This window comes from Staurois parvus, unplaced genomic scaffold (assembly GCF_062004578.1).
Source record: "Staurois parvus isolate SC_StPar_1 unplaced genomic scaffold, SC_StPar_1.0 ptg000044l, whole genome shotgun sequence".
Classification (NCBI taxonomy): domain Eukaryota; kingdom Metazoa; phylum Chordata; class Amphibia; order Anura; family Ranidae; genus Staurois; species Staurois parvus.
Genome location: NW_028317840.1, coordinates 1553139 through 1567036, shown reverse-complemented (window position 1 = coordinate 1567036; position 13898 = coordinate 1553139). Strand labels below are relative to the sequence as shown.

The 13898-nt window shown below is 41.5% G+C and overlaps 1 protein-coding gene across 1 annotated transcript in view; it reads left to right on the top strand.

Moving 5' to 3' along the window:
* The window catches only part of LOC149470451 (ovochymase-2-like), a 120914-nt gene that overhangs the window by 25226 nt on the left and 81790 nt on the right, over positions 1-13898 (top strand). The window contains exons 2-3 of the mRNA XM_089663746.1: positions 4625-4743; positions 10758-10851. Coding sequence (XP_089519872.1) covers positions 4625-4743; positions 10758-10851 — 213 coding nt within the window. The remainder of the gene's footprint in view (positions 1-4624; positions 4744-10757; positions 10852-13898) is intronic.

Sequence of the window (13898 nt, the reverse complement as noted above, 5' to 3'; positions counted from 1 at the left end):
AGCTGGACATACATTGCGGCCTAGGTGTCAGGATTTGGTTAAGGCAGGAGTGTGCCCAGGTTAATTGCTGCCTTAAAGCAGTCATTTTTGCCCCCCATGCCGTGAAATTATACAATTACGGCTGTAACATTACAGACGTTATGTCTAATTATGCAGAATCATGAGTAAAACCTCCTTTGCTGCATTTGTTAACACTAGAATGACCTGTCTTCTGGAACTGTTTCAAAAATACATAAAATAAGAGCACAGATTTATTTAGTATTCTGTTGTCTGAATTCATTTAAGTAAAGTCCAAATTCTTGAACTCTGATGAAGAGTGGGGTCTGTTTGGTACCTGAAACATGTTGGCTTGTTTCCTGCTGTGAAACAATATCTTTAAAAAACACCGTACTCTGGAATGTTTGTTTGTCGTCTCATTGGACTGTATATGATGTCATTTCCTTTCTCTGTGTTGCTGTTGTTTTCCAATAAAAACTAGAAATGCGTGGCCATTATGTGCATTTTGCACATATTTTACATTATGGCCATTTAGGCTATTCCATGTGTATTTTACTTTGCGGTCATGTTTTGGCATTCTGTCTTCATTTTAGGCTGTAGTCAGTTTTGCACATCCCTGCTGCATGCTGTCTGTTGACATATCATTATTATTATTATTATTATTATACAATATTTATATAGCGCCAACAGTTTGCTCAGCACTGTACATTATAATGGGAGACAGTACACGAGTTGGTACAGTAACAATACAATACAATACACCAGGGGTTCGAGGGCCTGGATCCTTGGAGCTTACAATCTAGGAGGGAGGGGATAGTGGCACAGGAGGAAATAGCTGTGGGGGGATGGAGTGGTAGGAAGAGTGGAGGAGATTCGCAAATAGGTGAGGGCGGGGTAGGCTTCCCTGAAGAGATGGGTTTTCAGGGTGCGCCTAAAGGTGAGGAGGGTAGGTGACAGTCTGATGGATTGGGGTAGTGAGTTCCAGAGGATGGGGGAAGCTCTGGAGAAGTCTGTAGGTGCACATTAGTCCATCTCCATACGTTCTGTATACATCTTAATCTGTTAAAAGTAAGGATTAGAACTCCTGTCAAGGTTTATTGATATCTCTGTCTCCACTGGTGAGAGTCCCCCTCTCTATGTTTCTTGGTGACCACTATCACTAAAACGGAAAGTGGTGGGGAATACAACATTTTACAGCTGTTACTAGAACATGAGGTGGGAGTTCCTTATTCAATAAGGACACCGTTTTTGGTTAACCGATGCCATAGAGTGGAATTCCCCTCACTTAAATATTTCCTTTCACTTTAAGGTGAGACAAGTAAAGGCAAAACTCCCCAAATGGACAAAGACAACAATAAAATAAACTATCAGAAGTTTTTATCCATCCTTATTCTATTAAAAAATAAAAAAATAGGAATGAGTTTTCAATAATTGAAATTGTAATCAGTACAAATTGTTATATTTACATGGTTAAGCCCAATTTGTGCAGAGTGGTTTAGTTTAAATTTTTCCTATAATAATAATAATTTTGCCTATAATACAGTTTGCTATCTCATGTCTAAGTTTTATCTACCTGTGTCATACACTAACTACAATAAAAAATTAAAAATGTGCTTTCTAAATTTCAAATAGCTGAGATACCACTTGATTTTGCTGCCTAAAACCCATAACATAATAACATTATTATTTTTTGTATCATATTTAAATTTGAAGACAACTTTGTGCCATTTGGATTGTTAATTTTTTTTCGTTGTATTATAATTTTATTGAATTTATATAGCACCAACAGTTTGTGCAATAAAAACATAGAAACATGACGGCAGAAAAAAATCAAGTGGTCCTTCAAGTATGCCCTTTCTTAATTTATATATGTTTTTGTATTTTTATATTTTTGGGGTTTTTTTTTGCCTGAGTATAGATCTTTGTTTGTCCCAAGCCTGTTTGAAGCTACTTACTGTTGACTGACTCACTACTTCTGCTGGAAGTCTATTCCACGCATCTTCTTGATCTTGGCTTCTTATTGAAAACCCTACCCTCTTGAACCTTATTCACCTCTGTGATTTATTTAAAGGTTTCAGTCCTGTTTCCCCTTTCCCTTCTTTCCTCTAGACTGTAGATATTAAGTTCCTGCAAGTCTCTCCTGATATGTTTTATAACTCATCCCTCACCAACTGTGTTACCCGTCTCTGGACTCGTTCTGTCTTATCAATATCTTTTTGTAGGTGAGGTCTCCAGAACTGGAAACAGTATTCTAAATGAAGTCTGACTAAAGATCTATATAGGGGAATCAGGACCTCCCAGCTACTGCTGATGACCCCTCTAATGATGCATCCTAGAATTCTATTCCCTTTTCCCACTGCCTGGCCATGTTTGCTCATTTTGCAATCATCAGAGATAAGTACTCCCAAACCTTTTTCTGTAGTGTTGGTGAACACTGTACTAGATGTTGAACTCTCTCAAGGGATTATTTTTCCCTAGGTGCATTATTATACATTTAGAAACAATGAACTGCAGTTTCCATTGTTTTGACCAATCTTCCAGCAATGCCAAATCATGTTCCATGTTAGACACCTCCAGAGATTTCAACCCTATTGCACACCCTTTTGTCATCAGCAAAAAGACATACCTTATCCAACAACCCTTTAGTTATATCACTTACATATAGATCAAATAGAACAGGACCTAGTGCTTTCAAAATAACAAAGAGACAGAACAGCTACAATAAAATTCAATACAAAAGGATTAAAAGGGCCCTGCTTGAGGAAGCTTACAATCTAAAAGAGAAGGGCAAGTGGTACTAAAAGGAAATAATGTTGAGGGATGAGCTTGTGGAGAAGGTAAAAGTACAATTTTAGGAGGAAGCTGGATAGGCTTCTCTGAGCAGATGTGTTATCAGGGATTACCAAAAGGTGGACAGAGTAAGAGCTAGATGGACAGATTGGAATAAAGAGTTCCAGAGAATTTCAGAGACTCTAGATAAGTTCTGGAGGCAAGCATGAAAGCAGGTGATGAGGAAGGTAGTGAGCAGGAGGTCTTTGGAGAAACGGTTTGGGTGATATTTCAAGATGAGGCTGGTGATGTAGCTTGAGGCGTAGTTGTGGATGGCTTTATATATCGCTGTTAGTTTTGAATTTTATACCTTGGGCTATCAGAAGCAAGTGTTTGAGTGTATTAAGATATCTGAAAATCTAAGGCCCCATTCAGACATTGCACAAACATATAGTAAAAACATGTTTTACTACATGTTACCACAATTTAAAATCTGTTTGATGGGTATGGTATAACTCAGAAACCTGACTGAATAGCGTATACTTTAAAGCATATCTGTACTCAAAAAGTAAAAATTTGTTATGTTTCAAGATACTTCAAGATACACTATATTGCCAAAAGTATTGGGATGCCTGCCTTTACACGCACATGAACTTTAATGGCATCCCAGTCATAGTCCGTAGGGTTCAATATTGAGTTGGCCCACAGTTTACAGCTATAACAGCTTCAACTCTTCTGAGAAGGCTGTCCTCAAGATTTAGGGGTGTGTCTATGGGAATGTTTCTTCCAGAAGCACATTTGTGAGGTCAGGCTCTGATGTCGGATGAGAAGGCCTGGCTCGCAGCTTCTGCTCTAATTCATCCCAAAGGTGTTCTATCGAGTTGAGGTCATGACTCTGTGCAGACCAGTCAAGTTTCTCCACCCCAGCCTCGCTCATCCATGTCTTTATGGACCTTGCTTTGTGCACTGGTGCGCAGTCATGTTGGAATAGCAAGGAACCATCCCCAAACTGTTCCCACAAAGTTGGCAGCATTAAATTGTCCAAAATGTTTTGGTATAATGATGCCTTAAGAGTTCCATTCACTGGAACTAAGGGGCCACGCCCAACCCCTGAAAAACTACCCCACACCATAATCCCCCTTCCACCAAGCTTTACACTTGGCACAATGCACTCAGGCAAGTACTGTAATCCTGGGAACCGCCAAAACCAGAGACATTCATTGGATTGCCAGACAGAGAAGCATGATTCATCACTCCAGAGAACATGTCTGCACTGCTCTCCAGTGGTGGCATGCTTTACACCACTGCATTCAACTCTTTGCATTGCACTTGGTGATGTAAGGCTTGGATGCAGCTGCTTAGCCATGGAAACCCATTCCATGAAGCTCTCTATGCACTGTTGTTGTGCTAATCGGAAGGCCATATGAAATTTGGAGGTCTTTAGCTATTGACTCTGCAGACAGTTGGTGACTTCTGCACACTGTGCGCTTCAGTATCTCCCTGCTTCTGCTCACCTAATCCTGTTGTTCTGTGCTTTAATAACCTCTCCTGCTGCTATTTGATTATTCCATCAGTCCTTGATCATCATTTTTTAGAGGAGCAGCGCTGACGTGAGAAAGCAAAGCCTTGCTTTTCAATTAGGATGACTACACCCACACAAAGACACACTGTAAAACAAGGCAGGGAAAGTCAGAAAGGGGGAAAAGATTGGCTGCAGGTGGACCACTGGTGACTAATCTTTTGTCTTCTGCTTGCTTTTATGGGCCCATCTTCCACAGTTCGGTTTTTCTTCAAATAAACATAAATTGATTTGGTATAATCTGATTTTTAATATCTATTTCTGTTTATACATATACAGACTGCAGTTCCATAAATCACCTCTCTGGATCTTCAGGAAGCTTTTCCAGTGTAAATTACCCTTCAAGCTATGCGAACGATAAAATATGTGCGTGGGAAATAACAGTTCCTGATGACAAAGTAAGTGACTACTTTCTTTATACAATATCATGTTAAAAAAGAGAATAACCTGAAATGAATATGGACATTTTCATGAACACAATATACAGAGATATAGGACATGGTACTGATATAAACACACACATACACACACCTACACAGGTTGAACTAGATGGACAAATCATTTGTAACACCTCATCTGGAATATGCAGTTCAGTTTTGGGCACCAATTCACAAAAAGAGCATTGGGGAACTAATGAAAGTGCAGAGAAGGGCAACCAAACTGATAAGAGGCATGGAGGAGCTCAGCTATGAGGAAAGATTAGAGGAACTGAATTTATTCTCTCTTGAGAAGAGGAAATTAAGGGGGATATGATCAACATGTATAAATACACCAGTGGTTCATATAGTGAACTCGGAGTTATTCATCATTAGGTCATCACAGAGGACAATGGGGTACTCTTTATGTCTGGAGGAAAAGAGATTTAATCTCCAAATACGGAAAGGTTTCTTCACAGTAAGAGCTGTGAAAATGAGCATTAGACTCCCTCAAGAGTTAGTTCTGGCCAGCTCAGTGGATTGCTTTAAAAAAGGCCTGGATTCTTTCTTGGATACACAGAATATAACTGGATACTAACAATTATAGGTAAAGTTGATCCAGGGAACATCTGATTGCCTCTCGGAGGATCAAGAAGGAATTTTTTGCATCATGCTTTGCTGTTTTTTTTGCCTTCCTCTGGATCAACTGTGGGTATAGGATTATAACTTTTTTTTTGTACGGTTGAACTGGTACGGTTGAACTGGATGGACTTTAGTCTTTTTTCGTCCAAACTAACTATGCAACCATGTGGTAGATATCTATATTCGATCTTACCAACTATGTAAAAGATTTAAAATGCAAGAATTTCATGAAATCATTATTGTCTTAAATAATGATTCTGTGGTTTTGGAGTACTATCAGATTCAGATTGGAACTTAAATGCAACCCTGTCCTTATGGCAAGTCAGACCACAGTATGTACATGACCAAATTTATAACAAAGCAATCGGGCAACCACATTTTTTTTTAACAGGACTAATAGCTCTTTTTTTGTTTATGTAAATCCTTCACATCAAATATGAAACTAAGCAGTCCAATCAATCTCCTATCCCTTAAACATATACTGAGACAGTCTTGATAAAAGCCAAAGTTCCCAGTTTGTCAGCCTTCATCTGGTAGCCTTACCTCTGCATCTGTATGTAAATATTTTAAAAGCAAATTAAATTTCTTGGCAATTAATAGGAAATTCTTTATAATCAAACCCATGCAAGATCTGGTTTTTGTCAAGTTCTTACCCTGTCCCACATGTTTGTTTCAGCAGGACATTTACTGTATATGCAGCCCTTATGATGAGTCTTAAAAATGTTAGATATAAATGTATAGGGAATGTTGCTAGTCACAACTAAATTATCACTAATATATGGCAACCAATGGTGTAGTGTGGGTTGTCCGCGCTTGGGGCAAGGCAAGTAATTTGCACCCCCCTGACCTGTGGTCTGTTAGCACTCCCTGAGTCCCTTCCACTAGTACAGTATTACACTTCTTATGGTACATTTTAGGATTTACCACTCTTTCTCTTTGTTCTCCTTTCTTTCCATTTTATCTCTCTTTATCCATATTTCATGTCTTTTTCCCCCCATCTCTCCTTTCATCTTTCCCATTTCTCTCTCTCTCTCTCTCTCTCTCTCTCTCTCTCTCTCTCGTTCTTGTTCTTTCCATTTCTTCTTTCTCTCCCTTTTTCTTTGCCCCCCCCCATCTCTCTCTGTTGCTCTCTTTTCCATGTATCTCTCTTTTTATTCCCTCTCTTTCTCCTTTGTCTTTCTCTTTCCCTTTTTTCTCCCCCCCCCCATCTCTTTCTTTCTCTCTGTTGTTCCTTTTTCTCTCTGGGAAGTGAATGTCTACATGCACATATTGAAGTGTAACCACACACAATATATATATATCATACACTGTATGTAGGTATACCCATATGTACAGTCATGGCCGAAATTGTTGGCACCCTTGATATTTCTCCAGGAAATCATGTATTTCTCACGAAACGTATTGCATTAACACATGTTTTGCTATACACATGTTTATTCCCTTTGTGTGTATTGGGACAAAACAAAAAAAGGGAGGAAAGAAAGCAAATTCGACATAATGTCACACAAACCTCCAAAAATGGGCTGGACAAAAGTATTGGCACCCTTTCACAACTGCGGATAAATAAGAATGTTACAAGCATGTGATGCTCCTGTAAACTCACCTGGGGCAAGTAACAGGTGTGGGCAATATAGAAATCACACCTGAAAGCAGATAAAAAGGAGAGACGTTCACTTAACCTTTGCATTGTGTGTCTGTCTGTGCCACACTAAGCATGGACAACAGAAAGAGGAGACGAGAACTGTCTGAGGACCTGAGAACCAAAATTGTGGCAAAATATCAACAATCTCAAGGTTACAAGTCCATCTCCAGAGAACTAGATTTGCCTTTGTCCACAGTGCGCAACATTATCAAGAAGTTTGCAACCCATGGCACTGTAGCTAATCTCCCTGGTCGTGGACGGATGAGGAAAATTGATGAAAGATTGCAACGCAGAATAGTCCGGATGGTGGATAAGCAGCCCCAAACATGTTCCAAAGACATTCAAGCTGTCCTGCAGGCTCAGGGAGCATCAGTGTCAGCGCGAACTATCCGTCGACATTTAAATGAAATGAAACGCTATGGCAGGAGACCCAGGAGGACCCCACTGCTGACACAGAGACATAAAAAAGCAAGACTACAGTTTGCCAAAATGTACTTGAGTAAGCCAAAAGCCTTCTGGGAAAACGTCTTGTGGACAGATGAGACCAAGATAGAGCTTTTCGGTAAAGCACATCATTCTACTGTTTACCGAAAACGGAATGAGGCCTACAAAGAACAAAACACAGTACCTACGGTAAAATATGGTGGAGGTTCAATGATGTTTTGGGGTTGTTTTGCTGCCTCTGGCACTGGGTGCCTTGACTGTGTGCAAGGCATCATGAAATCTGAGGATTACCAAAGGATTTTGGGTCGCACTGTAGGGCCCAGTGTCAGAAAGCTGGGTTTGCGTCCAAGATCCTGGGTCTTCCAGCAGGACAATGACCCCAAACATACGTCAAAAAGCACTCAGAAATGGATGGCAAAGAAGCGCTGGAGAGTTCTGAAGTGGCCAGCAATGAGCCCAGATCTAAATCCCATTGAACACCTGTGGAGAGATCTTAAAATTGCTGTTGGGAAAAGGTGTCCTTCCAATAAGAGAGACCTGGAGCTGTTTGCAAAGGAAGAGTGGTCCAAAATTCCGGGTGAGAGGTGTCAGAAGCTTATTGATGGTTATAGGAAGCGACTGATTTCAGTTATGTTTTCCAAAGGGTGTGCAACCAAATATTAAGTTAAGGGTGCCAATACTTTTGTCCAGCCCATTTTTGGGGTTTTGTGTGACATTATGTCATATTTGCTTTTCTGCCTCTGTTTTATATTTGTTCCAATACATACAAAGGGAATAAACATGTGTATAGCAAAACATGTGTTAATGCAATACCTTTTTTGTGTGAAATACTTGATTTTCAGGAAAAATATCAAGGGTGCCAACAATTTCGGCCATGACTGTATGTTTCACCCAATGATTGTCTTTGGGGGGAGGGGGGATTGCAGTGTGGAATATGCCTTGGCCATAGCACTCCACAATACAGCATAATTCCTCTGTACTGGTCCAGGACTGGGGGCTGTGGTATATGTATGCACAGTCTGTGTGTGTATGCACAGTGTGTGTGTATGTATCGTGTATGTGTGTGCGCACAGCATGTATTGTGTGTGCACATAGCGTATATTGTGTGTGTGCGCACAGTGTGTGTATCATGTGTGTGCACAGTGTGTGTCTTGTGTGTGTGCGTGCACGCAGTAGGTATCGTGTGTGTGCGCACAGCGGGTATCGTGTGTGTGCACACAGTGTATATCATGTGTGTGTGCACAGCATGTATCATGTGCGTGGGTGTAAGCATAGTGTGTGGGTGCACACCGTGTATTGTGTGTGTGTTTGCACGCGCAGTGTATTGTGTGTGCGCACAGTGTGTGTGTATTGTGTGTGTCGTGTGTGTGCACACAGTGTGTTTTGTATGTGTGTGTGTGAGTACCCCAGTCCTCCTGCATGGATCCTGGCTGTAGAAGAGGAGACTTGCCTTTTAGTGGAGGTGTGCTCTGCAGTGTAGTGGAATGTCCAGGATGGCACAGCTGTGGATGGAGGAATGAATCCCTCTATGACAGAGGCGTGTGTGCGTGTTGGGGGGGGGCTGGGGGCGCGGTTGGTTGGTGTGTGCAAGTCCTGCAGATCTGATGGTCCATAGAACATGTGTTCATTGCAATGTGCACAGACCTGCTTGATCCTACCCACTGCACGATAGCCACTTGCTCCTCCATTGCCAAATATTCCTCTGCCTCCAGTTCACTCTTCTGCCACCATTGCCTCTTTCAGAGCCAAGGTGCCGTCCAGGGTGCTGCCTGTGTCACCGCTGGCAAGAGCCTGTGCAATGTCAAACTGCACTGTCAAACTGCACTGGGCTAGGACTAATTCTACACCCCTTTAAAAGTTGCACCCGGGGCAAGCGTACCGACTATTCACCCACGCTACGCCACTGATGGCAATCCTACTATGTGTTCTCCAATACCAACACAAATAAAGTATTGTGCTATTCATCCTGTATAATAAATGCCCTGTGCTACCAAAGTCCAGGTCTTGTGATCTGACATTTAAGGGCCAACATGCAGTATCTATTCACTTAATCTTTGTACAGTTGCTATCATTGCTAATAGACAGGCCTGGCATGCTATCATCATCCTGAATCATCATAAAACCTGTCTTTATAATGTACTTAACAATGTATGTAATAAATGTTGGTGCTAAAGTAGACCTTTAAGCTTAAAGCAAACCTGGGCTTTGCACATGCTGAGCAAAGGAACACTATCCATGTAATACTCCTTGCACAGCAGCATATACTTGCATTTCCTCTGTTCAACCGCTGGCTGCAAAAAAAAACCCCAAAAAATCAATAAAAAATATTTTTTCCATTGTTGGTATGGTGGAGCATGAAAATCACTCCCCTTCCTCCAGGGACAGACTGACCATTCGAGCACTAGGGCACTGCCCGAGGGCCCGGGGTCAGTAGGGGGCCCCATGAGATGCCCCTGGTACCTTTCATTAGCTTTTTCATAGGCTTTTTGGGTATGGGCAAGAACACAGGGGCCCCATGATCCCCTATTGCCCCATGAGTTGTCAGTCCGCCCCTGCCTTCCTCTCATATGACAGCACTGGTAATTGACCCAGCACTGTCATGTGGTGGCGGGAGAGAGTCCTCTGTCCTGTATAAGATTTAGTTAAATGACTTCTAGCTTACCTGGAGCTGTATTTACTTGCTAAAGGTGGATATCTGGAATGACAGGGTGATTAAAGAAAGTGTAGGATATGCTGCTGTTGCAGAGTGTGAACCCTTCTACTTTACCCTGTATGGGCAAAAATCAGTTACCCGTTAAATTAGAAAAACATTCCACTTATGTAGTTGCACCCTCTCCCGGAGAACCTATTAAACAACTGCTGACTTTTTCCTTGCTTGGTGTTCTCAAGCAGTACAATTTTACTACAATGCCAGATTTCACCAGTATGAAGCCTGCATTTTCACCAAACAATTACCAACTTAGGGTGATATGATGCATCCAGATATTATTGCAGCTTGCGGAGGCAGTCAGGTGATAGGGGCAGTAAAATCATGGCTTACCATGGTTATCTCTAATTATTGCCCCCAGCCTCAAGTGTAAACTAGGCCTAAAAAAGTGTATATGGCCATTGCTGCTTTTCACTCATGAATGGAATGTTCACCAACAAATAATGAAATGATTACAGTTTTTTTCTCACTTTGAAGATCTCCTCTTAGTTTAATATACTAATGTACATGTGTGCGTGTAGAATAAGTGATCACTTGATTTGTACAAATTGTGTTTTTCAGGTAGTCCACTTGTGGTTCACGGAGTTCCAGATAGAAAGCAGCACACTTTGTAGTTCAGATCATATCACTGTAGAAGATAATGTGGGAATCCTGGGTATGTATAAAAATGACGGAACGATAGAACTCTTGTTTGCCAGGTGTTAAGCCCATGAGCTTTTCTAGGCAGCATACAGTACTTATAATTAATAGCAATGTCCTTACATAGTTTACAGAGTCAAACCTTTTGCAATATACAAGTAATTTTATGGAAGGTCTTTCAAACATCAAAAGAATATAAAAAGAAGATAAAAACTTAAGTACAGCTATAGACTCCTTTAAGACTAAATAAGTACCATATCTAGTTACAATGTCATGTAGATAAACAACCTCTGAGCCAAATCCCCCTCTTTATTTGCATTGCACGCACTCCCCCTCCCAGACACTGCAGCTCACAGTAGGAAGGTTTCAACAGAGGCTGTCATGTTAATTGAGATAGCAGTGGGCAGGACTAGGTGTGGCCAAGTGTTGAATAACAACCTTCATGCTTGTTGATCTGAAGTGAAAATGATTGTCTCGTTCTGTAGCGGCGAATCTATGCATGCAACAGTAAAAACTAGCAGAAATGATTCCCCATGACACTAAAACTAAGCTCTGTAGAATTTGCTAGTTATTTTATATACGCAGCAACAAGCCTGGAAGACTATTGGCTCAATCACTCCAGGAGCTTTCCCTCAGGAGCTATATTCCTTTTGTTGATAAGGGGCAGGGGCAGCCTTGTTATACCTCCCAAGACATAGTAGAAACCTTTTGCTCTTATTACTTGTCGCTCTATAGTCTTAATGATCCCCTGACACCTTCCAGAATATCAATCAACAACAACAAATTTGATTGTATTTATCTGAAACAGGCATACCTACATTAACATAAAAATATATAAATTGTAGTGCAATAGTTATATGTAAAAGTTCATCAAATGCTGTATATCAACAAGAGGGAGTAGGGGCCACACCTTTGTCACCCGTGGCCTTCTCCAGATTGGCTGCTATGCCGTTGTTACTATGCACGCTGTTTACTTGCACTATTCAGTGCCGCTTTGTGTAAGTGCAATTTTATTACATTTCTTCATACATTTTTGCAAACAGAGAGCACTATGTCTATTTTGCTTTTATGATTGCATATTTTGATGGACACATTGCTACCATCCGGAGGAGGGTGAATATTTCACATGTATATTGATCCCTAAGGGAAAAGTTTGATATGACCTTTCTGTTTATTCAGTTGTCATGTCAGTAAGTTGAGCGGCCTTGATTTCCTTTGGTAATGGGACAGAGCACCTTCATTCTTGGATGCTTGAAAATCATCATGCATTGAGAATCACAGGACTTTCTTGGGATTCTCTTGTTGATATACAGCGTTTGATGAACTTTTCCATATAGCTATCGCACTACACTTTATATATTTTTATTATTTGCAGTGGGGTATTGTGGATTGTACATTTAGTGTTTAGCTTGCAATTGCTACAACTCTGGATTTATTTATGATTGTGCTGATTGTCCTTTATTATTTAGTTTTGTATACCTACATTATCCCATGAACAGACTGAACACCTCAATACCCCGCTAACCACTGATGAATTTGTGTTGGCCGTTAAACTCCTTAAGCCCCATAAGGCCCCGGGCCCTGACAGCCTTACAGAACATATTATAAAGCATTTATCCATACTTTGGCACCCAGATTCATCACCGCTTTCCACTCCCTCCTTGATGGCCATAACTTCCCACTAGACTCCTTGAGGGCCCACATGTCGGTCGTTCTGAAAGAAGGAAAGGACCCCTCCTAATACATGAATTATAGGCCAATTTGACAGGGTGGACTGACTTTTCCTGAAGGAGATGCTTAGACATGTGGGAGTGGGACACAGTTTCCTTACTTGGATTGAGGCCATCTATTCCCATCCGCTAGCTGCAGTGAGAACCAATGAGGCAACCTCTGCTTACTTCTCGCTGTCCAACATTACCTGGAAAGGGTGACCCCTGTCGCCCCTGATATTTATTCTGTCTTTAGAGCCCTTCCTGAGACATATACTCCAAAACCAGAATGTCTTACAGGTGGGTCTGGTGGAACATAAGGTGCCAGCCTTTGCCAACGGCCTGTTTTTTTGTGGCATCGCTGGAGGTCACTCTTCCAAACCTCTTAGCAGAACTGCGACATTATGGGGCTCATAAATAAGAGCTCCTGAACATCTCTTTGCCCCTGTCTAGGCCTCAGACTCTTTGTTCTTCTTTCTCCTTTCATTGGGCCACCTCTTCTATCACTTATTTGGGGGTCAAAATCGCCTCTACCCTTGACCAGATTTTCAAAGTTAATTTTCCTTCTGTCCTATGTAATATATCAGAAGTTCTGTACAAATGGGACTACCATGCCCACTCCTGGATTATACCCAGGCTACTCTACCTTTTTCAGATACTCCCTATCGTGATCTCTTTGTCCTATCTTAAATACGTTTGTAGTGCCTTTATTCAATTCATTTGGGTGAATCCCACCCATGCGTTTCTCATTCATACCTATCTATGTCAAAGAATCAGGGAAGAATGGCCTTCCCATACCCTCTTCACTACTACTCTGTGGTTCACCTTTCCAGAGTACTCTCCAGGTGTAGGGACAGAGGACACAAACAATGGGTAGATCTGGAACAATGCTCTACTAATATCCCCCTTCAATGCCTACCATGGCTGGATCCCATCGGCCTACATGCACTCAAAGGCCACCCACTTATAGGAGCTTCTTTGGGGGTCTTACATCATTGTAAGAGTGTCAGCCTAGCACGTTCCACAATTTCACAATTGTATCCAGTGATAGGTAACCCTTCTTTTCCGCCAGTGTTATTGGATGGGAGATTCCTACAACCCCTGTCTCAAGGCACCTTTCATCTTCGCAATTTCATGTCTGGCCGGGAGACGAAAACTATGTTGGCCATACGGACAATGTTCTCGCCATCTTTAGATGACTGGAGGTTACAACAACTTACCCCCTTTCTGGCCTCCTTGTCCCACCGGGGAGTAAATGCTAGACCTAATATTCACTTTGAGGATCTCTGTTTGACCCCAGACCCCACCTCCCATGCAATCTCTGTTGCCTACAAATTGCTAAACCAGCCCGGCG